Source organism: Gambusia affinis, linkage group LG18, assembly GCF_019740435.1.
Source record: "Gambusia affinis linkage group LG18, SWU_Gaff_1.0, whole genome shotgun sequence".
In the NCBI taxonomy this organism is placed as follows: Eukaryota; Metazoa; Chordata; class Actinopteri; order Cyprinodontiformes; family Poeciliidae; genus Gambusia; species Gambusia affinis.
In genome coordinates this window covers 17196188-17221440 of record NC_057885.1, presented here as the reverse complement: position 1 = coordinate 17221440, position 25253 = coordinate 17196188, and the positions used below count along the sequence as shown (strand labels likewise).

General features: G+C 38.9%; 1 protein-coding gene across 4 annotated transcripts in view; it reads right to left on the bottom strand.

Moving 5' to 3' along the window:
• Window positions 1–25253, bottom strand: part of LOC122820286 (serine/threonine-protein phosphatase 2B catalytic subunit alpha isoform) — a 90093-nt gene that overhangs the window by 5487 nt on the left and 59353 nt on the right. The window contains exons 7-14 of one of the 4 annotated variants that reach the window (XM_044097581.1): window positions 21756–21833; window positions 20782–20876; window positions 9927–10052; window positions 8303–8374; window positions 6659–6685; window positions 4476–4560; window positions 3386–3483; window positions 1268–1297 (exon numbers count right to left, since the gene is read on the bottom strand). In XM_044097581.1, coding sequence (XP_043953516.1) covers window positions 1268–1297; window positions 3386–3483; window positions 4476–4560; window positions 6659–6685; window positions 8303–8374; window positions 9927–10052; window positions 20782–20876; window positions 21756–21833 — 611 coding nt within the window. The remainder of the gene's footprint in view (window positions 1–1267; window positions 1298–3385; window positions 3484–4475; window positions 4561–6658; window positions 6686–8302; window positions 8375–9926; window positions 10053–20781; window positions 20877–21755; window positions 21834–25253) is intronic. The other 3 variants (XM_044097582.1, XM_044097583.1, XM_044097584.1) reach the window with 3 other exon arrangements.

Genomic DNA, 25253 nt, shown 5'->3' with positions numbered 1-25253 from the left:
AATAAACGGTTAGTGACCAGGCCTTTGCAGGACGCAATTCAGCCGTTTGATTCAGGTACGTTGGAGCAGGGATGCATCCAAAGGTGGCAGGAGAATGGAGCCAGAGGTCTGGAGTTGTAAACTCTGCTTCAGCGTGTGAAATAAATTAATCATTAGCTTTTCTACTCTTTCTCAAATGCACTTTTCTGACTTTAAATTAGAAAAGTACCACATTAAATGGATAATAATGTGCAACATGGAATCACAGGGAAGAATTATTTATCGTTTTGAACAGAAAACAGTTGGGAATATATATAAAAAAAATGAGTAGCAACACAGAAAAGTGAGAAGAGTGAGTGAAATCTATGAGAGTAAATGCATTCTCTTTGTTTTATTTTATTTGGGTCGACACTGAAATGGGTTGAAAATTAATTAAAAAGAAGCAGCAGCTAAAGTCAAAAGAGAAACTTAGAAAGCCAGAGGAAATGTTGGTCAAGCACATTTCAAATGATTACAAGAATGTCTGGCAGTGTGGAAAGACAATGCAAACATTTGTTGTGATTTATAACTTCTGTACAGTCCTGTAATTTATTGCAATTTCTCTGACTTTACTAGCGCTCTTTTCTTTGAACAAAAACCCTAATTTATAGGGTATTTCTGAAATCCCTAAGCATTTATTTGGTTGTGTTTATCACAAAAAAGCAATAATTAACGCATAAAATCAGTTTTTAAGGAGCCACTGTGTTTTCCAGGCGGCAGAAATTCACGGTAGCGCTTCCAGAGGACCTGATAATACCCACATATTCACACCTTCCACATTTTGTGAGGGTGAAAAATGAGTTCCTTCAAGTGCAACTACGTCTGGCAGTTTCCTCGCTAACCAGCGTTTCGAAAATAAACGTCATTTGGCAATTCTTCTGAAACGTAAAGCAAACATTTTCAGTCACAAACTCTGCGGTGATGTCTTGTCTTTTTGCTTTGCGCTCGCCCGATTAATTAAAAACAAACAAACAAACAAAAAAACGAAACAAAACAACAACAACAAATCACAGTGAGAATCTGTGATCATGAAATCTCTGCTATGAAAAGCTGGTCCCCCTTTAAAACGTTCGACCAGATGATCTAACGTACTTCTTGCTCTAAACTACGCCACAGTTCTACTCAAGCACCAGCGAGATGAATGGAAGAACCCGGCCAAAACCCGCCCTCCCTCCATCCCTCCATCCCTCCCCACCGACTGTCTATTGCCATGAAAAAGCAACAGAAGAGGGCGGCTAGACCCATTTACCTTCGTCAGCCTCAATAGCTTCAATAGTAGCTGAAGAGAAGAAGAGGGGGGTTGCAAAATGAACGAGAGAGGTGAGCAGGAGGAGGTCATTGTGTCCCAGGAACAAGTCAATGAGCAGCAAAGACAGCCAATAACGACAACAAAAGGTTAACGGCATCTCCACATTTCATGACAAAAGAATACGAGGATGTTAGCAAAAAGGGAGGAAGAGGAGGAGCAGAAGTGGCAGCAAATATCATGGAGAAAGGGTTAAAGTTCAAGAAAGAGTGTCAAACGAATGAATGTAGTGGCAGGAAAAAAGAAAGACTTAGAGAAAATATGACACAAAAATGTTGGAAAACTATTTGTTTCTGCTAGAAATGTGATTAGAAATATTGGAAACAAATGAAGAACTGGATCAGATGGACACAAGAGGACAATACACAGGCTCAGCCTCTTTTGATGCTAAATATCAAAATCACTGGCTGAGTGTGAAGAAAACCTTCCAGCCACTTACCGGTTACTAACGTTCACCCTGGGAGTTACACATTTAAATGAAATACAACATAAAGGAGGGACGCCGAGGTTTACAGACATGAGAAAACAGCACAAAGCTCCAAGAGCATGAGCTCTAACTAAACCAACAACACAAATAAAACGTGGCTGAAATGGAAAATCACAGGTGATCAACTAAATGAGGGGAGAGCCCTGATGAATCTGATGTTTTTACACATCCTCGTTAAATAGGGAGGAAGAGCCTAATAAAGATATTATTGTAAGAGAGGATTTATTAAAATGTCATCAGCAACTATGGTGAATATGTATGCAGTAGCATATTTCACACCGACGTTTCTGGAAAAGCCCAAAGCCTCAGTTTGAGAACATTTACTGTAGAAAACAAAATACAACTCTAAAAATCCCTATAGAAACCTAAATGACTGAAGAATGGTTTATTTAGACTTTAATTTGTTTTAAATCGCCTAAAAAGTTCAGAAACAGTTAATTAGTAATCTTGCAGAGTTAATTTATCTTAACCAAATATTTAAACACAACAAAGACTCCAAAACAACCATAAGAGGTGATACAAAAATAAATACTGGTGCATTCTGGGTAGAGAAAACCTGTAATTTCCCTGCATTGCATCACAGGTGGAGAACATGAGGAGAGGAAACTGCTCAAGCAGTTTCAAAATAAGAGCATGAATGTAAATGGCCAACTACTTGAAGAATTCCTAAAAGCCGATAAATACTGCAGCGGATGTCAAAATGTTTTCAACTTTAAGTTTAATAATGTTTACTTGTAAACATCCAAGTAAATTAGCACTTTAGAGTTTATCCACAAAAATTAGCTTGGTGGAAGCTAACTGCGCTAAATGCTTTCAAAGTCCAACGAACCAAACAAAAAATTAGCTTAAAATTAGCTTAACGACTGATAAATGTATATTTCAATTCTACATAAAACTAATCTGAGAAAGACAATTATTTCTTAAGATCAAATTTATCATTTTAATTTTCAATAGTAAGATTGAACTAATGTATAAATGTATTTTAATGGTTTTTAGTGTTTTTCTAGAGGGACAATGAGGCTGTAAATCTACAAAAATCTGCTTTCAAGTTGAGAAAGAGGTAATTTTTGCTTTATGAAGATAGATAATCTTAATTCTTAATTTTAGTTTTGATTTCTTACACGTAAAGCTTCTTAAAACTTGCGGAGAAGGTTTTGTGAAACTGAGAGTGAACATAAATCTAAAGACAGAACATCAGGAGACAAAACACAGCGAAATACTTGCACAACAACCGAATGTACCTGCAGTTTCCAGAGAGAAAGAGGAGAAAGAAAACACATGGGTAATATTTGAGTAAAACCAGTGGAAGAGAGCAAACAGGGACTGAAAAACAGAAGCAATAACGCCGGACGTTTAGAGAAAGACACATTCAAGAAGAAAACAACGAAACCAAAGAAAACATGCTGAATGTAGCTGGAGGGAGAGAAGATCACAGCTTTTAATTCTCTTTAACTAACTCAGAGAAACTACAGTTAAACTGATAACATAATATTCCAAATACTGAGCTGGCGCCTGGTTTGGGTTCTTCTGTTTGTCCTGAGACCAGGTCAGGGGGTCGGAGGTCACAGTCTTACCGTTCTGCAGCTTCTCTTTGCCACCGGACAGCACTCCGCTGGGCAGCATGCCAGTCGGGGTCAGCCCCTTCAGCGTGAGCACGCTCTCACTCTCCTCTCTGTGACACACAGGAGAACAGAACCGAGTTCAGTGTTGAGTAAAGGAGCCGACCCGAGGATCCGCTGTCTGGTCCGGTTCTGGACTCGTTTCAGTTTTCTGTTATTTGGAGTCGGAGCGACGGCGAGCTTCATCAGATCAACAAAGAAAGAGAGAAACTATGTTCCATCTGAAGAACTGAAACCCCACAGCATAATGCTGCCACCACCAGGTTCTACTATGGGCCTGACGCTCTTTCAGCCTCTTCCCGTCTCTTCCTGCTTCTTCCTGTCTCTTCCTGCTTCTTCCCGTCTCTTCCTGTCTCTTCCCGCTTCTTCCCGTCTCTTCCTGCTTCTTCCCGCCTCTTCCCGCTTCTTCCCGTCTCTTCCTGCTTCTTCCCGTCTCTTCCTGTCTCTTCCCGCTTCTTCCCGCCTCTTCCTATCTCTTCCTGCTTCTTCCCGTCTCTTCCCACCTCTTCCTGCTTCTTCCTGTCTCTTCCTATCTCTTCCCGCCTATTCCTATCTCTTCCTGTCTCTTCCTGCTTCTTCCTGTCTCTTCCTGCCTCTCTCTTCCAGGTCTCTTCCTGCTTCTTCCACTCTCTTCCCATCTCTTCCTGATTCTTCCTGTCTCTTCCCGTCTCTTCCTGATTCTTCCTGTCTCTTCCTGCCTCTCCCTTCCAGGTCTCTTTCTGCTTCTTCCACTCTCTTCCCGTCTCTTCCTGCTTCTTCCCGTCTCTCCCTGTCCGTCTGATTGGCTGTTCATCTAAAACTGTCTGAGGTTCCAACTTCAGCATAAACACAGCAGCGACAGATTTACGGCAGGAAAACACTGATTTATTTCCCTTCCTCTCTCTAACTGATGTTGGCAGGAGAAGAATAAACAAAGTACTTGACTTTTGGATAGTTTGATAAAAAAAAAATAAACAGGAGGAAACTACTGAGGAAACTACTGGGGTGCTTAAGAATTAAAGAAGAATTAAATCTTTTTGCGCCCTGCAGCGCTGTGCTTGCGTACCTGAGCACAGAGAATACCCGGGCCATCTTCCCAATGGCACGGATCTTGTTGCGGATGACCTCCTTCCTGGCAGAAGCCGTGGCACCTAAAAAAACAGAGGTCAGAGGTTACAAAAATGGTTCAAAAACAACAGCTATTAAGTTAAAAATTAAAACCAAATCTGGTTGTACATGTCTTCCTTCCAAGTCAGACTTGAAATCCAAAAGTGTCATTTTTCAATGTTTTTCTTCCTGTCTAATTAGGTTAACTATCGGACTGAAACTGATTTAAAATAATAATAATAAAAAAACAATAGCAAAGGGCTAAAAACTTAAAATACACTCATCATAGGCACCAATGTCTAATGAAAAGTTTTTCTTATCAGGAGGGAATGACTACACTACAAGGTTGATTTTTTTCTTTTAGATAACTTAAGCTTATATATATATATATATATATATAAATAAATAAATATATATTATTAAATATATAAATACACCCCACTGATATGAGCTGCAGCTCATCCACGTTTCTCTAGGTATCAACAAGCTTCTGGCATAATTCTGTCGGCAAACTTGGCCACTAATTTGTCAGAGTTTGAGCTCCAGGCTCATTTCCGGTGAGAGTTGGACTCCGGCTAGGTCGCCCTTTGACCTCTCTGTTCATGGACATAATCTCTAGGTGTAGACAAAGTGTTGAAAGGATCCGTTTTGAACCACTACGGATTGGATTTCTACTGTTTTGTAGAAGATGTGGTTTTGTTGTTTTCATCACAATCTGAAATCATGACTGAGCTGGAAAACGGCAGCGTCAATGTGACCGGATGAAACTTATTTATTGTTTCTCTTCGTGTGATTTTAGGCAATAATTTACGTGAAAACCTCATATATTGATTCCTGACCTCTTCCTGAGTTAAAACATTAGTTTTGTCGTTTCTAAATGAATATGAATTTGTTTTCTTTGCATTATTTACTGCATCTTTTTCATTATAAGGACCACTTCTCATTTTCTGTAAATAAATACAAAATTTTTGCTTGGAATTTCAGAGACATGTTGTCAGTAGTTCATAGAATAAAAGAAACTGTTGATTTTACTCAAACATAAACCTATAAAGAGCAAAATCAGAGAAACTGAACATTTTAAGTGGTCTCTTAATTTGCTAACACTTTATTTGAAGGGATGCGCATAAGACTGAGATGACACTGTAAACATGAAGGAGTCTTTATGAATGTTGTCATGAAATGTCATTTGTTAAATAATGACACATTTAATCCAAAGTAGCACTAAAACTGCTAACCTTGCATTAAAAGCGTCATTATTTACCAAATAATGCAAAGTTGGCACTTTTAGTTGAGTTTTAATGTAACGTTTAAAGCAACTTTGCATTAATAGTGCCACTATTTAACAAATGACACTTCGTGACAACAGTCATGAACATTCATAAAGACTAATTCATGTTTACAGTGTCATGTCAGTCTTATGCACACCCCTTCAAATAAAGTGTTGTTGTTTCCAGAGCTGGATATAATCAACAAATGATCAAAAGTCTGTAAAGAGAAAAAAAAAGATAAGTTGTGTGCTGTGTAATCGTTACTTCGTGAAAAATAAGTAATTGAAGGCAGCTATGAGAAAATCCAACAAAAACCGGGCTGGTGCCGTCAGACAGTGGACAGATAAAGAGCGTTTTGTTGGACTATTAGTTTTAACAAAAGCAACACATGAAAACCATAATGCTGTTATTTAAACTCCTAAAAACCAGATTATACACATCACAGCACCTGAGCGTTTCTCAGCACTGGGTGCAACCATGCCAACCGCGTCTCTCCTCTATGCTAGCGTATTCCCCAGAGTCAGGGCAGCAGCGTGCATCCTCTGTAAAAACAGCCTGGTTTGTGTCCAAACATGTCAGATCGGCATGTTTGGACGACCCCGTGCTCTGTGGATTTTTCCCGTTTGAATCCTTCAGGGAATCAGTTTTGGGAAATAAAAAAAAAGAAAGAATGACGGGAGTGGAGTAAAAATGAGAGAACTGTTTAACCTTCAGCGTTTTGCTGGCTAGAAACTGGTTCGTCCAACTATTACACATCCTCTACTTCCACCACAGAGATTCAGGACAGATTGTTAGGAGAGTGAATTTAGTTCACAAACGGCAGGAGTCTCAGCTGATGCTGCATACACACACGGACTCGACTAGCGTTTTGTACCTTTTTTGGGGGGATATATTAGCTGTCCTTCTCATGAAACAACCCCAGAAGAGAAGACAAAGAGAGAGGACAGAGAGATCAGTGGATGGCCGCAGAATGAAAGATGAGCGGAGGGAGAGATGAGAAAAAGCACAACAAATGAAAAGGAAAAACTCTGCAAAACATGAAGAAACAAAGAGATTAGATGAGTAAAACCAAAGTAGTGATAATATTCCAGCATTAGAAGAGCGGTGAGAGAATGGAGTGAGGAAGGACTGGGAGTCATGGAAACAGCAGCAGGTAGAAGATGATCAGAGATTATGAGGGAACTGGAAAGGTGGAGGTGAGCGAGGAAGGAAAATAATTAAACATCTTGAAGGGCAACACTGAAAACTGAAACCGAAAAAGAGTTGAAACGGCTTTAAAAGTGAAGAAAAAAAGCAAAGAAAAGAAGAGAGAAAGTCTGAAATCACTGAGAGAATGAGTCAATGAAACAGATGTTAGAGGACGGCTAAAAACTGATTCACATGATGTAATCTGAAGTCTGCATACACTAATAAAATCCAATAAAATTTACCTTGGTCAACTTGGATAAATATTATACTAAAAACCGTTATAATTAAAGCTCCGGATACAAAACAAATCAGGACATTTTCTGGCCGATTGACAAAGCCATACAAATGTATTCACATTTTGTCACAACCATTTTTCTTGTATTTTATTATTTATTTTATTTATTTACATTTTTTAAGATTTTCTTTCCAGTGAAGTATCTGAAAAGTGTGGCATGCATGTTTTGTGGAATGTCTCTGCCAGTTTAGAGCGTCTGGAGAGAATCTGTGAACAGCCACTTTCATGCTTTGCCAGATTCTCGACTGGACCAAATGTCTGGCCTTTGACTAGGCCATTCTAACACATAGTCACACTTTAATCTAATGCAGTTTATTTTTCTGAATTTTCTGGAGTATAAGTCAAATCAGTCAAAAGAGCAGGAGTAGCAAAACCAGGAAATACGGTATTTACTGTATGTTTTGGGACATTATTTTAAAATGAAACTGCTTTAAACTCTCACTAATGTTCTCCAATGGAAATCCTTTGTTTATACTGAGTTTAAATGACTAATTATTTAAATTACCAATCAAGTGATTTCTGAAGCAATTGGTTACAATAGATTTTATTTGGAGGTATCAGAGTAAAGAAAACGGAGTTTAAGCATCATTTTATGTCCACTTCGCAACAATGTACTGCTTTGTATTCATTCATGGCATAATTTCAATAAGATACGTAAGATTTTCAGCTCTTTAAAGTGACAAAAGGTGTAAAAGTGGGAGAAAGTGAATATGTTTGCTGGAGGCTTTAAACTCATTCAACAAAGCAACATTTTCGATTCGCAAACTGAGAAATTTAGAAAATGCGACTGGTGTGAGAAACAAAATGTGACTGGAGATAAACTGAACCTCCTCTGACATGATGACAAAAAACGTGCAGCAGCCAAGAAATACTACACAACACTAGCAACTTAACAGATAAAGAAATGCTTTTCATTTTGAAGTCAAAGGTTCTCTGGACCAAAACCTGAGAAGAAAGTTTAAGTTTTGAGACAACAGATGAGTGGCAGAATGTCTCCCTCTAGTGGAGCTAAAGCAAAACTTCAGCAGCACTCACCGTCCAGCTCTTCGTCAGTCGTCAGCTCGTCGTTGGAACAAATGCTCAACACGTTCACAAGCATCTCAGTCACTGAAGAAAAGAAAAACAAAAGGTTTTGAATACAGAGGAGAACAGAGAGGGCCGGACCTAAGACTGTTTATTTAGGAGTGATTAACTTCAGCAGCAGAGTCAAGTCCTTTATGCACAAACAAGCTCCAACACAAAATATTTTTATTAATTAAGCCAGACATTCTCTTTAAATCGTTGCATATTTGCATTTAAAAGGAGACCGCAAAACTATACTCAGGGAAAAATCTACATTTTAGATTTTTGTGCAGAAAGATCAGATCCATATTAACACACTGCCAAAAGCTTTATCAACTTTATTGTATTAATTCACACCTGAAAAAGAAGCTTTCATACGACCAAGAAGTTCAACAATTTCAATTTCATTTGTTATAAACAAAGTAACCTGGGAGGACAATACATGTATTTTTTTTAAATGTTTCTTATTTACTTTACTGCAGCTACTTAAGGATATACAAACTAAAAAAGGCATTGCCTTCTTGTTAACCTTGTTGATATGAATCAGTCAGGAACCTGAATAGGAAAAAAAAAATCTCTACTCCATCATGGTCGCTCGCTCTCTGCTGCTTTAGTGGTTCTTCTTCTATGGTTTTACTGCAGCCCCATTTCTGATGGGAAAACTTAGAATAGGAAAAGGAAATAAATATAAATCTTCCTTTTTGAAGATATATGACCCAGAATTTATTCATTGTCAGGACAGAAGATGTTATACTCTGGTGAGAAATCCAGTGTAAGTGAAGCAATGCAAGGCTGATTATTAAAAAAAACACTTCAAAGATTTACAGAGTGAAGATTTTATTGTACAAGAAAAGCTTGTACAATAAAAGGCAGGCTAGGCCACCTGCTGGCAAGTATAGATAACTGCATTTTTAATTTCTTCACACTCAAAAATGATCAGTATTATCCACGAAAAGAGAAAAAATTCATGTCAGATCAACACTTACCATCACAGGATGAGAGAAATGTCGTCTAAATGTCATTTTGGACAAACAGTTCCACTTTAGTTTCATAAGACAACAAGACACGTCTCCAAAAATGACGGTATTCGTCTCTGTGTCCATTTGCAAACTGCAGTCTGTTTCTTTATGTTGGTTGCGGACATGTTTCACTATGCATTATGACTCTGTTTCACCAGCTTCAGTCAAGGTCTTATGTTCTGGGCCTGATTTGATTGTGGACCAAAACATTTTCTCCTCTAGATCACAGAACCCGTCTCCTTCCTGGACGATAAAGTAGTTGGACATTTCCAAGGGTGAACCAGACTTGTGCAGCTGCACAATTCTCTTCCTGATATCTTGGCAATTAACTCAAATGTGTCAGCTAACCTATCAGAAGCCTCCAAAGCAGTGACATCACAACCTGGGCTTTCCCTCATCATTCAAAGACACAGCAATCAATCTTTATGTAAACTTGGGTTTTATTGTTCATCTAAAGAAGCGGCAGCAAGTTATTAATCAATCAGCTTTTTGCTTCATACAAACTAGCAGAGCCTTCGCTGCATTTCTTTTGGAAATTTAAATGAACTCCCTTTAATATGCTGCGACTGCGCACTCACCTTTCTCCCCGACGAACGGCAGAGACCAGGTGAAAACGTCCATGAAGTTGGGCAGCCAGTAAGGATGAGGTGAGCAGTTGAACTGTCGGATGTTCATCACGTTGTTCTCGTACTTCAGCACAGCCGCTGTGGACGGAAACAACAAAAATCATCATGAAATCCTCAGCAAATGTGGAGGAATAACATGAAACAAAACAAGGAATTAAAATGGTGCACTTTTCAGCTTATTTATTCCTTTAAAGTTTTTCCCAAAAGGCTCAATTAATTATTCTCAAGTTGTAAAGAATATTCAGTAGTCTTTATGTTTAATTAAAAAACAGTCAAAGCACCACAGATATTTATTTGGCAGACTAAGTGTCCAACTGCGAAGCATCCAAATCCATCATTCAAAGGCGAGTCTGGCTGCAGCTCAAGATTTCTGTCAGTCAACCTCTGATAATGATATTAGAGTTACATGATAGACTACTGCACAAAAATAGGAAAAAACAAGTAAAAGAATTAATAAAAATGCCAATCGTTTCAGACCGTCTTTGTCAATCTCTCACTTTGACAGCAGAAATAATTTAGGTGCAAAAATCACACTCTGGGGTGTGAAAAAAAAAAAAAAAAGGTTAGAAAACAGTCCAAGAATCAGAACTACAGCAGTAAATGTGTCTGCTGCTTATTGTTTATTCTTTAACCCTGCCTAACCCAGTAGGAGGGACGGCTGTCATCTGGATTTTATTTGTTTCAGGATATTAAAGGCACTTGAGCTTTGTGTTGGTTTATCACATAAAATCACAATAAAATACATCTTTTACTGTTGGAATATGACAAAAAAGGCTAATTTTGTCACGATATTTTGTGGTACTATGGTGAGAATGATAAAGATATCAATAAAAAAACCTATTCATTACTATTACTTATCCTTTAGGTAATAAATAGATTTGCAGGGTGGTAATTGGATGGCATAGCATTCATAGCGCCACAAACACAAACATTGTTCTTGTAAAACATTCAAGCTTCTTCGAGACGCCACTTACTTAAAGAAGCGTGCTTTTTATCACTTAAATGCAAACATTATTTTAAATTTGTTGATATTTATTGATGCTCTTGTTGAACAAACTGAGGGGAAAAGAGCAAAATTAACTTTTCCGATCATGCTGTCATCTCTCTATTTTATATTTAACATCCATAAATTTATCATGACGATAAATCAAAATTTTTATCACGATAAGAAAGTGTGCACAAGTGATAAACAATGCGATGGAGAGGAATAAATATTTTTTCCCATTAAAAAAACACTAAAAATCTAACTTTTTAACAATTTAAACCTTTTCTACAAGTTAAAGTTTTCTTAAATGCTCATGAAATCTCAGTGTGTTGTGTTCACACCTATTATTTCAAACTAATGGGAGGGTCCTCACTTTGCCCTCATCATATTTTCCCTCTAAACTATAAGAAAACAAGGCATTTAACACCAACAAGCATAAAAACAACTGCTTCTCCTGTCAATATGATTAAAAAGAATCCACACAGCGACTTTAAATTATTCAACATGTTGTATTAATCATGTAACAGGAAGGACTCGGGTGGGTGTGGTGCAGCTTGAAGGTCACAACAAGGGCGTGTCCAGCAAAGCATGAAAACATTTCTCACCAGCTGATTGTTTTCCCTTCACAAGCCAGGATTTTATTTGTTTCAGATGATAACCGCTTGGTGTATCTGAGCTCACCCCGCATCGAGGCGCAGACATGAGAGCTGCCAAACATAAATATCTCTGATCTGTATATAGAAGCTTCGGCTTCTCTAGCGCACAAGGCCAGACTGAGGAAAGCCGACACCGTGCGGCCAGGTCACAGTGGGGGGACTTTCCTGCTTCGGGTCGTTTTTAGAAGCAAATAAGACGAAACGCGGAGCTACAAAGCCGTGCAAAACTCCTGAGTCATCCCTCCTGTCTTTAAGCTCTCAACCAGACGGGCTGTGTTGTAGTTTTTAGTCCTCCACGTTTTTCTCCTTCTCACCGTCAGTCCAGCCTTTGTGGCTGGTCGGTTTCAGAAAGATGTTTGCTGTGGAAACGACTCAATTCTGAACCAAGAATTGATCAGACATAAAAAAAAAAAAAAAAAAAGGTTGTAAACTTAGCAACCCAGAACAAAAATTCAACATGGAGAACCAATGTTTCGCTTTATACAAATCTAGAACTCAACCCAGAACAACTGGACCCAACATTTTTAGTTTTATGCCTCACTAATCCAGAACAAACTGAAAATCCAGAGAAAACACAATTGGTTTAAAGATTATTGACTACTTATCCTTATTCCAACTAAAAATGGAACCAATATTTAGTTTTGTGTTTTACCTTCTTGTCTTTCTTTTGATTTTGTTTGTATTTCCTTTTAATTTATGTAAAGCACTTTGAACTGTCTTTCTTGTTGCTGAAAATGTGTTATACAAATAAAATTACCTTATCTAAACTCCAATGATGAATACAGAGTGTTGTGTTGAAATAGTAGACGATATGGTAAAAAAACAAACACATTTTAGACATTTTGTTACACAGATTCAATTAGTTCCTATTTTTTTTTTATTTGGTTCTTTAAATTAAACCAAAGACAACACAGTTTGATTGCTAGAAATATTATTTTGATACCATGAAAGCTATCTTGAGATGCAGTTTTTGTAGTTTTACAAATTCAATGCGTCTTAGACCACTATGGGGTTTGTGTGATTGTGTTTAGACGCCACAATCAGAGCATTACAGCGGTGACTTCTCTCTCTTCAAGCACAAACCTAAAGCTCGATCAAAAACACCAACAGAATCTGTCGTAAAGTTGACGTCCGTCCCTCAGTCGGAGCTCTGGGTAGGCGGTGAAGGCAGCTGCACACGTAGGCAGACATTGCATAAACATCACTTGCAGCATAAACATCGACTTGATTGAATGTAGCTGTTGAAGTCCAGATGGAGGAAAACAAAGAAGGTCAGTTCGCCCTGCTGTCAGCCATTCAAAGGAACAAAGGATATTGTTCAGAATCTACATTTATTATCAGAAAACAACTCCATTTCTCTTTCCAGAACAGCTCTGTTGATCTCTGCAACTCTACATTTCAGCCACTAGAGGTCTCTCCTGCTCCGGCAGCGCATTCGGGTTCAGACTGAGGCTCAAATCCGCTACAAACTCAGAGACAGGGAGATTGTAAGGCGACACCCGCTCATCAATTATTCAACAGGGAGTGCCTCCAGCCGGTTTCCCTGGTAACGAGGACTGTTAAATCTGTTTGGGTACCATAGGGAGATTCCCACCGTCTTTCCCCAGCACTAAATGCTGCCTGCATATCTGTCTGCATTGCCTGCAGTGTAAAGTTTCACTTGGTTAGTATTCAAAGGCGGCCGTCCAGGCATTCTGGGTTTGTTACATTCAGATCTCGCCTCACAGAAGCGGAGAAATACGTGGATGGGAGGGACTTACTGCACCTCTCCTCGCTTGTTTGCGTTGGATTTAAACAGAGTCAAGCTTTTGGATAGTTTCTTTTTCAAAACGTGCTGTAACAGCAGTGCCTCTCGAATGTTTTCACATCCCTTTATTTATTTACTCACATGTTATCCCATTAAATCCACAAACTGGAATGTAATTTATTGGGATTGCACATTTTAACCAACAGAATATGTACGATTTGTCTGAAAATATTGAAATAATTTATCATCTGGGTAATGGTATTGGTATTTGTTGCTACAATTGTAGCTGCAGGTTTTTCAGCGCAGTGGTCCTCAGGGATCACTCTTCAAATGACTGCATGACCTCCTCTGCATGCCAACAAGGGATGGAGTAGCCTGTTAATCAGCAAGGAAACACCTAAAACATGCAGGACTTGGTTCTTGAGGACCAGGGTTGGAATTGAAACCAATGTTTCAGAGGGTTTGTCTCTACCTCCCGCCAATTCGATAGTCTAGACACCACAATCAGGAGATAAGAACCATCTTATCTTTAGATGGCTCTAAAGATAATCTAAGGAGATATTCCTGCAGTGTGTTGTGTGCTAAGATATATTCTGCTTGGAAGAACATCGGGACCGCGCCGATCTCACATCGTCAATATTGTTGGATTGCATTGGTTCCTCGAGGACAAACATACAGACCGTGCAGTCAATCAGAAAGCAAGATGGGATGGTGCACCAGAAAATCTGCCGGATTTGTTTTGTTTTTTGTCCACAAACTATTGCAATTGGTTCTTCCTTGTCGGCCATGTTTGTTTACTCTGAACTCAAGAAGTTTTGTGAGATTTCCCATCTGACATCTGGATGTTGGTGAGTGAAATCAGTTTGCGTCAGAGCAACAATGAACCCATGAATTTTCAAGTCTTGCTGCAGATCAAATAATTTCATCACTAGCAGGAGTCTGGAGAACTCGGCTCCAAACTAACAAGGTAATTCAGCCATTTGATCCAGGTGTGTTGACCCAGAGACACAACTAAAAGTTTCATGTTACCGGCCCTTAGGGATTGGCGATCATAACTCTTGACCTAAACCACTCAACTGAAGCTCTGGCTGTATGTTTGAGGTTCCATGGATTCCATGGATTTAGTTCCATGGATCTTCATATTTGTGTTATTTTTCTGCCACAACCTTTGCATGAAAGTCAAAGCTTCTTTTTGCCCTAATCCCTGTTTGAATAATAGCAGATATCCAGGTAAGACATATTTAAGTTTGTGCCTATAGTGTAACAAAATCGGGAGACTGTGACAATATAAAGCCCAACTCAACAAAATGTTGATCCCACTAATGAGTGCAACAATATAGAAACCAGAATCAATTTATTTAATGCTTGTCTAACTGGTGATGTATTGGTGCATTTCCAGAATCTTTTGCTCATTAGTCTTGTTGGACTGAACGTGAAAAGTTTTGTTTACAGTAAACCGAAAGAGACGCCCAGAATGGGACCGCAGTGTTAACAGATGGACAGGCATCTGCAGGCAGGGGATATTCTTCTTCTCTTCCTGGCACTTCGCTGTGAGAGGGGAGAGATGAATTTCCTGCAGCGTTCCTACATCCTCATCGCCTCGAGCTTCCGGCCTACTCTGTATTCCAGCGGCAGGTGCCGGAGGCCGATCATCCCGTTCCATTTCGCCGAACGCAGCGAGGAAATGGAAGCATAAACTGATACCTGTCGTCTCCGCGTTGGCATCCTTTCACTTTTTTTCCCTTTATGTAAATTTCCACTCCATCAACCCTGTTGCTATCTCTTTACTAAACATGAAAAGAGTCCGAGAGGCATTGTTGATTTCCTTCAACCTGTCGACCTTTCTCCTCCTACACCGCACAGCCTTCCGGACTTAAACCGAGAAGGAGGAAACTAGGAAAACTGTCACATCCCTGCAGCCGTTCCCCCCCCCCATCTAAAACACAGCCTCTTACAAGGCTCTGCCTGAACGAGCGGGCTGCTGACGGACAGCCGGTCAACACCTAAACACTCCACAGAGTCATTTAAAAGCTCCACATTTCAGGGAGAAGAAGCAACAGGTGGCTTCTTCAGAGAGTCACATCCTTCTGATCATTCACTCGTTTGATTATTCTGCCTCAGCTACAACTTCCATTAACTCCTGCTTCCCCCACTTTGAGCGGAGGCGGATTTTTTTCGCAACATTATTTTCCTCCCACATGGAGACGTCTCATTGGTCGATTCCTCCCCCCACACCCCCCTGCCGGCGCAGGAATGATGGGAGCTGCTGATGCCTCCCTCCTTCGCCGTTAAGATTTATGCGCCCACTCGACTGGCCATCAATCACAGGGGCGTAGCTGGGTGGACGAGCGGAGAGCGCTGCGATTCATGACGCCGGTTCGGGTTCTACCGATGAAGACCACCTACATGACTGACTGGAGGAGCATCAGCAGGACTGGTAACAGTACATTTGTTAGCTGAGGGGGAATACATGAGAACTTGGATGGTTAGTGCTTGGAAATCTACTTTCAGATAGATTTTATATTGTATCTTACAAATATTGAATTATTTGCTTATTTCATTTTGGATTTAATGAGATAAACCTATACAAAGTTGTGTATAATTGCAAGAAAATGACAAAAGCTTTCAAATTAAACAAAAAAACAAAACCAACAAACTAAAAAACATGTTGTGCATTTGTATATACTCTCTTTTCACCCCAATACACTTAAATAAAATCAAGTGCAAGTAGTTTATCTATCCAGTTAGCACGTTCTTGGCTCTACACGACTCGGGGTTTCTTCAGGTTTCGCCAACAAAGACTTTTTAAGATCTTTTTATAGAACCAATATGAATGAAGTTTAATATCCCCACAGAAACATTCAAACATTTTCCAACCAGCTGGCGATAAACTAGCACTTAGATGACAGACACAAAAAAGCTAGCTAGCTAGCATACCAGGGTATATTGGTTACCAATAGCCTCAACCAATGCAACTCAAACTTCTGCCTGACAAAAAGATCCTCAAGAAAAACAACATCCATTATAAAGAGATATTAAGTAGTTCTGCCAAGAAATTTAAGACAAACTTAATTTTTAAATTGATTTAAGGCATTTTAAGACCTTAATATTAGACACAAACTTAAGATTTGCAACCCTTTGATTTGTGTGCCAAAGAAGTGATTTATAAAATCCTTTTTTTGTTATTTTAAATGCATTAATGCTCCTGTTGCTTTGTACCTCTGTGACCTGCTTCAGTCTTATGTTTCACCAAAGGCCCCAAGATCAGCCGACTAGTTTTTGTCGGTTGCACCTCAACCTAAACTGAAGCTCAGATGAGATCAGACCTCTTCAGTCGTGACTTTAAAACAATGGAAGAAGATGTTATTAAATATTAGACAGGCTTCTTCTCTTGCAGTTTTTACATCTGTCTTAAAAACATAAATTTTCAGTGGCTTTTGACACACTGTTTCTCACACTCTAATTGTCTTTGTAGTACGTTTTGTTCTGCTTTTATTGTTTTCATTCCATTTAGTTATAATTTGTGTCTTGGTTTGACCCGTTTTAGTGCTGCTCTTTGGATGAACACATTTTAAAATAAAGTGGATCTGGATTCACGATTTGTGTTGTTTCTCAATTAAGTGCCACCTCAATGTAGGAGGGGTCGTCACAGAAAGCCGACCTGAAAGGCAACGTGAAGTGATTTAGGGTCGTCAAGCTGCCATCTTGGTGTTATTAGGCAACGTTTTCTCAGACAAAAAATAAAATAAAATAAAAAATAACATGAGGCAGGGTTGGATTTAGAAGATTAAAGGCCCCCGGGCTGGAGCCAGTTTTGGTGCCTTGTCCAAGAAAATAATAAACCATTTACTTATGCAAATTACAGAAACTTTTTAGGCTTACACAGTTGCAGGTATGAATTGATGAAAAATTTGTTTAAAATGCTCCATCTTGGTTCCAAAAAGGGTAATTTTAAAATATTTGAGTGTGGTGTACATTAATAAAAATGTGCATAAAAAGGCATTTTTTTCTCCCCAACGCCAAAAAGCCTCTAAAAGCTCTAAAGCGGGGCTGTCAAACTCATTTATGACCAAATCAAGGTCATAAATGCTCTTAAAGGCCCGGTTGTGCCACAATGTATTGATAAAACTTGTTCACAAACTGTTAATATACTAATCAATTCCTGAAATTAAATATTTTAAACATCTTTTCAGTCCATTCAGGATTTTGTGGTTGTTTTCCAATGAAAATCAAAGTGTTTGTGGTACTAATTTGGAAATATTTGTGTCTATTTGTGAAGGTAGATGTGACTTTTTATTACTCGCTCTATAGGTCATGGACTATAATCCGACACCAGTTAAGGCTGAGGCAGCTGTTAAGTACAAGTAAGAAAGTTTCTGACACTTTCTGAAAAAAATCCGCAATACACTCCCAATTATTAGCACAAAAAAGTACGGAGATTTGTTGATTTGTGCGTGAATTTCCACGATAATTCTCAGGAAACTAGAGGGACTGATTGATATAATTAGGGAGTAATCAGATAAAAACTACATTAATTTAATTGATAACATATATTTAAGCACACTTAGTGTTTAGTCTAGAATCTAGAGGGCCTCATAAAAAGCTATGGCGAGGGCGTGCTGTGGTGACGTAGGGGATAGCGCGACCCAAGTTTGGAGGCCTTGAGTCCTCGACGCGGCTGTCGCGGGTTCGATTCCCGGACCAGACGACATTTGCCGCATGTCTTCCCCCTTCTTTCTCCCCCTTTCCTGTCAGCCTACTGTCATATAAGGGACACTAGAGCCCACAAAAGACCCCCTGGTGGGGAAAAAAAAAAGCTATGGTGAGCCAGATTTGGCCCACGGACCTTGAGTTTGACACATGTGCTCTAAAGTATGGGTCAACATGCGGGGTTCTCCAAGGTTCAATTCTGGGCCCTTCGTATTCAATGTCTCTATGTTTCTGCTATCTCATATTATTTTAAATAACATCATAACTACACAGATGACAGACAGTTCTGCATCATAATGTCGCCAAATGACACTGAACCCCTTTAAGCTGCACAAAACAAATCAATAACTTTCTCCAGCTAAAGGGAACCAAAACTGAACTTATCATCTTTGGACCTAAAAAGGGAATGATCGAGAGTCAGCTTCAATTGTTGGAGCTAGAAACTAATGATCACACCCGAAAACTCTGAGCGGTGATAGATTCAGACGTGAATATTCAGAAACACATAAAGACAATTATAAAGTTGGCCTTCTATCACTAGATGGAGCTTTCCAGGTGATAGATTTAAAAAACTCCAATAGTGAAACATGTTTATGCAATAAATGTTAGAAGAGACAGAAAACCTGCACTTACTAAAAGATTAAAATAACACATTAGCTGTTGCTGCTGCTACTGCTTACTTGGTGAAAATAGGACAAACGATGAGCTAGCAGAGAGAAAAATATATCTAAATGATCAAGTCAAGTAAACAGACAGATGAAACAAATAATTACATTGGTAATAACAGGAAGCCAAAAACTAGTTACTATGAGACATCCAAAAAGAAAGTTTTGACAGGCATCAAAAGATAAGAAAAATAGGTAACTTGCCTTTCAAAAGTAAGCAGTGAGAACCAAACACAAACAGCAATCCCATCTGATAATCACTGTAGTCCAGTTGGCAGCCAAAATGAGATATTTTAACTTCTCCAAACGGTGCTCAAAGGATGCAAAGGATTTTACCAAGAGGTAGTTAGCCAAAACTACAACCAATACAAGCCTGTCACAAGTGTGTTTGTTTGTATTGTGTTGACTGCGAGCCATCGGAAGATTAGTTGGGATGGAACAAAAAGGTTCCCTAAGAATAAACAACGACCCTGACAGCTGCGCTATTTCTGTCTTTATGGTACTGCGAAGGAGGCAACATGTGGGGGGAAAAATAAATAGAAAAACAAAATGGAGAGAAAGTAATACAAGCTCACATTAAAGACTGCATACCTGCAAAACAGGGCAGGAGAAAAGAAAGGAGAAAACAGAGAAAGAAAAACCCCCGGCTCCTGTGTGTTGGGTCCTCACAGCAGCCACACTGCAGCCTTGTGGCATTTCATCACAAGATGGATTGCAAAACTGCATGCACTAGCCCCATCACTCTTTCCTTCCCATTTCTATTTCCTGTGCTTGGCCCAACGCCGCATCCATCCCATAGTCCACCCCACCCTCTATCCGCCCCCGTCCAGTAAGAGCAGATATTGTCTGTTCTGGAGGGCGGAGGGGAGGGGGCCGGTGCCGACTTGCAGCACAAAGCCAACCCATTTTGGTGCTGGAGGCAGAAGCACAGCTTATAAGGCACCAGAATGTGCAACGGGAACAAAGCTAATTTATAACACAATGATAATGTGGGCAATGGATATGATTAAGCCTCTTCACAATAAGCAATAAATCAATTAATCTCATGATAAACTAAAATGAGAGCGATCATTTCCATTTGGATAGCAATAAATAAAGAGATGATTCCCTTTAACATTGTTGAAAAGCCGGCATTTTAGTAAGTAATTAGCTTGCACTACCTTCCTCTTTAGTCTGTTTCCCTAGTCTAAACCAAATAATTAATATTTTTTGAAATAGAGACTTCCTAATCTGTTTTAATTATCTTTGTCTTGGTGTTTATTTATTTTGGATATTTAGAATGTTTTCCAGTGTTAAATGTTCTTTAGAAAATAGTTTTTGTAATCTTTAAGAGGGTATATCTGCAGTAATATGCCATAATCATTATGATGTTAGTTGAAAATAGTCTCAAAATGACAATAATATCGCTTATCGCTATAATTTCTGGGACAATTTATCGTCCAGAAAAATGTGTTACTGTGATTTATTTTCAATAATATCACAAAGAGTCTGAATATGATGCTCAAAATGTTAAGCACTACATATAAACAAAACTCAAATATTTTGACTCAACACTTTGGATTGTTTAAAACTGAAAAAACAACAATTAATAATAAGGATTAGAAAAATTAAGTGAATCAGTTCAACAAATGTTTCATTTGGGAATATGGGACAAGCAGCTACAGCTGAAAGGCTGTCAAATTATATCTAATACTGAAGATTAGCTTAATCCTAACCTTGCAGCAAGTAGCTAAAAACATAAATAGCCATTTTCAACAGACTAATTCTATTAACACATACATTTCTATAATATTTCATAAAAATATCCCCCCTGTTTAAATTGTGGTAAACTTATGAAGCTTTAAAAACTTTAGTAATGAGACAATATGAGAAGCAATTCTAGGCAGATGATAATGTAATATATTCTGACGTATAATTTTAGTCCAAAACAAGCCAAATCAGCCAATATGCAAAACTATTTTCAACGTAGGTTCTTAGTCAAGCAGGTTCTGTTTTCGTCCTGAAGTTTCAAAGCCTTCAAAAGTGACAGCGTCACTCAACCTACCTTTGTTGTTGTAGACGTCAAGATAGTTCGGAGCTGAGAAGATGGTGATAAGGGACGGGAAGCCAGTGGTCTGACTCTTTCTGTACATGCGGTATCTGGGGAAACATCCAAAAGAGAGGCATTTAGTTTATCTTGGAACTACCGGGCCGCCGTGATGTGATCGGAGGTGACATTTTTATGGCCCTTTTGTTTGTACACGTTGGCTGTGTGTTTGTCTGGAGCTGATGTCTGTGGACACCTCGGTCCCCCCCTGAGGAGGGCAAATCCCAGCGTTACGACTGAAGCGAGGTGGCAGCGACTGAATCTAGCCGTTCAGACTTTCTCGATAAAGTGTGACTACAGCTCACGACGTCTTGCATGCTACACCTGAGGGTAAACGGCCCTTTGTGAGTTTCTCATTGGACATAAGTGATGCGGAGTAGTGCAATTAGACGTGCGGTCAGATTCATATCCGAGATGTGGCGAGGCGCCCCATGTGGCCACACTGTGGGAGTGCAATGGTAAACAACTTTGTGCTGAGCCTTCCCACCTTCCTCAGAGGAAAAAAAATACAAAAAAATCAGCTAAACACATCCAGTAACCTGTTTCTTTTATTTTACTTTTTTATCTTTTCAGAGAGTGTGGCGTCTGGTTGATGTATAAAAGCAGAGTAAACTCTCCCTCCGCGTCCTGCTGTGCCTCCTTTTCACTGAGCAGCAGCTGTAACTGCGAGTTCCCGTCAACCTTAACTTTTTGAATCAGAGCTCAGCAATGTCTGCATGACTCATTCGTGTTGCATCACATGTGGCCGGCTCGCTCTCCCAAGCTGGATTCATTTTCATTTCTTGGATTAACGCAAAGTTCACACTGCGCCCATCCTGCTCCCCAGACAGGCTTTAAAGAAACCTCCTGAGATTTCTCATTTCACTCCATGCCCTGAGCCGCTCGGCTGAGTGACAGTGTGATGTGGAAAAGACAAAGAAAGCTACACTCACCCAGCGTCCTGTGCTTCATGGGCCCGGATGATAGATAATAAGTTATTGTGTTGTAGAAAGTCACAGACCGCAGGGTAGCTGTTGAAGAAAAGAGACTTTTAGCTCACTCAAACGTCAAGAAAAGTCCCAGAAAGCCCCAAGAAAAACGATCAATAGCAAAAACTAAATAAGGCCAAAGGTATTATTGATTGCTCAAAGAAACATCGGACAAACAGGGGAAGTTCATTCCAGCACCAACTGCAGCTCCTACAGACATTTAGCCCAGAATTTTCTGTAATATATACACAAAATCCTGCACAAATATATACAATTATCTTTTACTGCATTTTCACAATATAACATTTATTCATTTTTGCCAAAACATCACTTTATTTCATCGAGTTAGAGCAAACAGAAGAAGAGATATCTGACCATTCCTCTTTAGTTGCTTTCTCTCTAATATCAAGAAAAATAACTGTTTTTTTTCTATTGCTTTGTGAAGTTATTTGCTTTGAGCTTTGTTATCCTTAATCCCGCATTGCTGAGAGAGAGAGAGAGAGAGAGTTGAGCTTCTGCACCACTGCCTCATAAAATGAAAGAGATGAAATTTAAAATATGCTACATTTAACCCACAAGTGAATACGACTGTAAAAATGTGTTTGATGTTGTGGGAATGTAAGTCCATCAATAACAACATATATCGCAATAGACAAGTGATCAATAATAATAGATAAATATATTCAACGTGTAGAATATTCTCTTTACTCCAAACCAGAACCGCACAGCATTCTGGGAGATGTAGGCAGAGAAATGGCTTTAGCGGTTTGAGCGTTCACGGCTAGCTACGCTGGGTTGCTGGAATCAACCAACTGACTTGCTCTTTGGTTACCTAGCAACAAGCACTTTCAAATTCCCCCACAACTACGGTTACCAAGCAACAACCTGTTGAGTAACTTGCACAGTCACAACTGCTCAAAAATAAAATAAAAACACAAGTATGTGGAATGAAAACTGTGACTAAAACAGGAAAGTTTGGTAGTATTCAAAAACAAATTATTGTTATTGGTTTCCTACTGTGAAGACTTTCTTTCTTTCTAACAGAAAAATATCTATTTGTTGCATATTACCAACAAAAAGATCCTAAAAATTAGCTAGAATAGTTCTGTATTAGAAAGGGACATAAAAGTCTAAAAAAAATATTTTTTCTTTTCATTCTTCTTATTTCTTTAAATTTTACAGAATATTATATTCTGTAACTAGAGGCTTGATTATTTCTGTTTTTAGTGTGAAATTATGCTGCAGCAATAAAAGACTAATTTGCTTTAGTGTTTTTATACACTGTAGCCTCTAAAGGAGACCCACATTTCTTTCGTAGATAAAATGTTTGCTGTTTTAAACAAAGCTGTATAGGAGCAGCAGGTTTGACCCCTCTTAAATGCTAAATAGTTTATTTTTCAATGAAATTATAATAAAAAATGGAGAAATTTCATTTTAGGCTGCTTCTTTAAGGAAAAAAAGAAAAAGAAAAAAAAAGAAGAGCCGTCTCTGGAAACTATTAGATGGCGATTTATGCTCGTTTAGTCTGGCAGTAAAACCAAAAACAATCAAACTGGAGCACGTCGAGGCAGCTTTCATCCGGCAGGAGCAGCAGCCTCCTCTGCTCACAGCAAAAACAGCACAAGAAAAAATGTCACCGGCAAACAACACGACTTGATGTCGTCTCAATCTGACTTAAAAAAAACAACGCCGTTTCTGAGAAGAAAAACGATCGACACCCCCAGAGGATGTCGGGGATTGTGAATCATTTGTAATGAATAAAGTCAGTGCAGCTTGCATGAATGAGCGACGGTGCTGCGCAACATCTGAAAAACATGAACGTGGAAGAACTATCAAAAATGGAGACTCTCTCTCCAAGTGATTTTTGGTGTGATAACATAACAGCCACTCAGTGTTGTTAGCCGAGCTTCTTTACTGTGTTTAATGTCAAAAATGTTTTATTTCAAATCAGCTGCTTCTTGAAAATGTGGCTGTTTGTTGGTCTAAAAAGAAAACGCATCACTTTGTGCTCGTTTCACCAGCTCTACTTCAGTGTCTGTTATAAATAGCCACTTGAAAAATTTCAAGAATACACAGACACACTCGAATATCAAAACGTTTTGTGGTTCAATCAAGTAATTTGCTGCGCTTGCTCAAAAAACTAAGTTCTGCAATCCAAGCTCAAACACCCCTGCAACATCGACGCTCGGAGATGAACTCAACTCCCACACGCTGCAATCAGGACCGACCCGCACGTTTCTCTTTTCCAGCGAATCCTGCTGATTTCAAAGAAGCTTTTTAAAATGTAATTCCTGCTCTGCAATCAAGAAAACACAGTGGTTTCATAATGACATGCATCGCCTCTTAAAACTATTCATGGTTACTGAACTCTTGCACATTTCGTCACGTCACAGACACAAACCTAGACCAACAAGTTGGTGCACAAGTATGAGGTGGAAAGATTACCATATATGGTTTTAATTAAATTTTTACTTTTACAAATAAAAATCTGAAAAATCTGGCATGTGTAAGCATGGGTTAATACATTGGATCTATCTTCATACATCTACTGCATATTCTTTTTTGCAAAGTAGCTCAATTAGATTAAATAGAGAAGTAGTTAGCTCCCTCCACCTTCCTATCAAATCTGACCAGCTTCTCTGATCCTACTGCAGGGAAAAAAAAAAAAATGTATTCCCACACCACGATGCTGCCACTACCATGTTTCACAATGGGAATGATGAGTCCAGAGTGAAATGAAGCGTAAGTTTTCTGATCAAAACCAATTTTTTTTCTTCTGGTTTTGGTCTTATTTGACCAGATCATCATAAAAAACATGTTAGTCTTTATTTCTCAACATAAATGGTGGTAAACTGGCTTGTTAACAACAGGTTTCTTCGTTTTACTCCTCCATCAAGGCCAGATTTGTGGAGTGCTCAGTGCTGCTGTTAAATCCTGTTAAAGCCGCAGCGCTTTATAACCTAACCTTGGTTTAAACCTTGTTTCTTCCTGACCGGTTTGCTGTCTTCCTTGATCTTCATGATGTTGTTTTGCTCACAAATGTTTTCTAACAAACCTCTGAGGCTTCACAGTAGATTCTGTTGGGGGTATTTTACAATAGAGAGAGCTGCATGCAAACATGCACAACTTAGTGTTGGTCTATCACAGGGCTGAAACGATTAATTGTGATTAATTTATGAAAATAAACATAAACCAATTTAGTAATCAATTGTTTACTGGAGCACAGAAACTCAAAAAAGGAGAATTTGCTGAAAGAGCAGCATAGTCAGTAGTAATTAAACTAAAACTATACAACAATATAAACATTTTGCATTTAAGAAACAAAACCTACCTTTTTTGCCTGTAATGTTCAGCAGATGCTACAAATGAGCCAAGATAAACTAAAGGAAGGCCCAGCTGTTGCAGTTTGGGCAATGAAATGCCTATTTTGTCATTTAAAAAATGAATTAAATTATTTTTTAT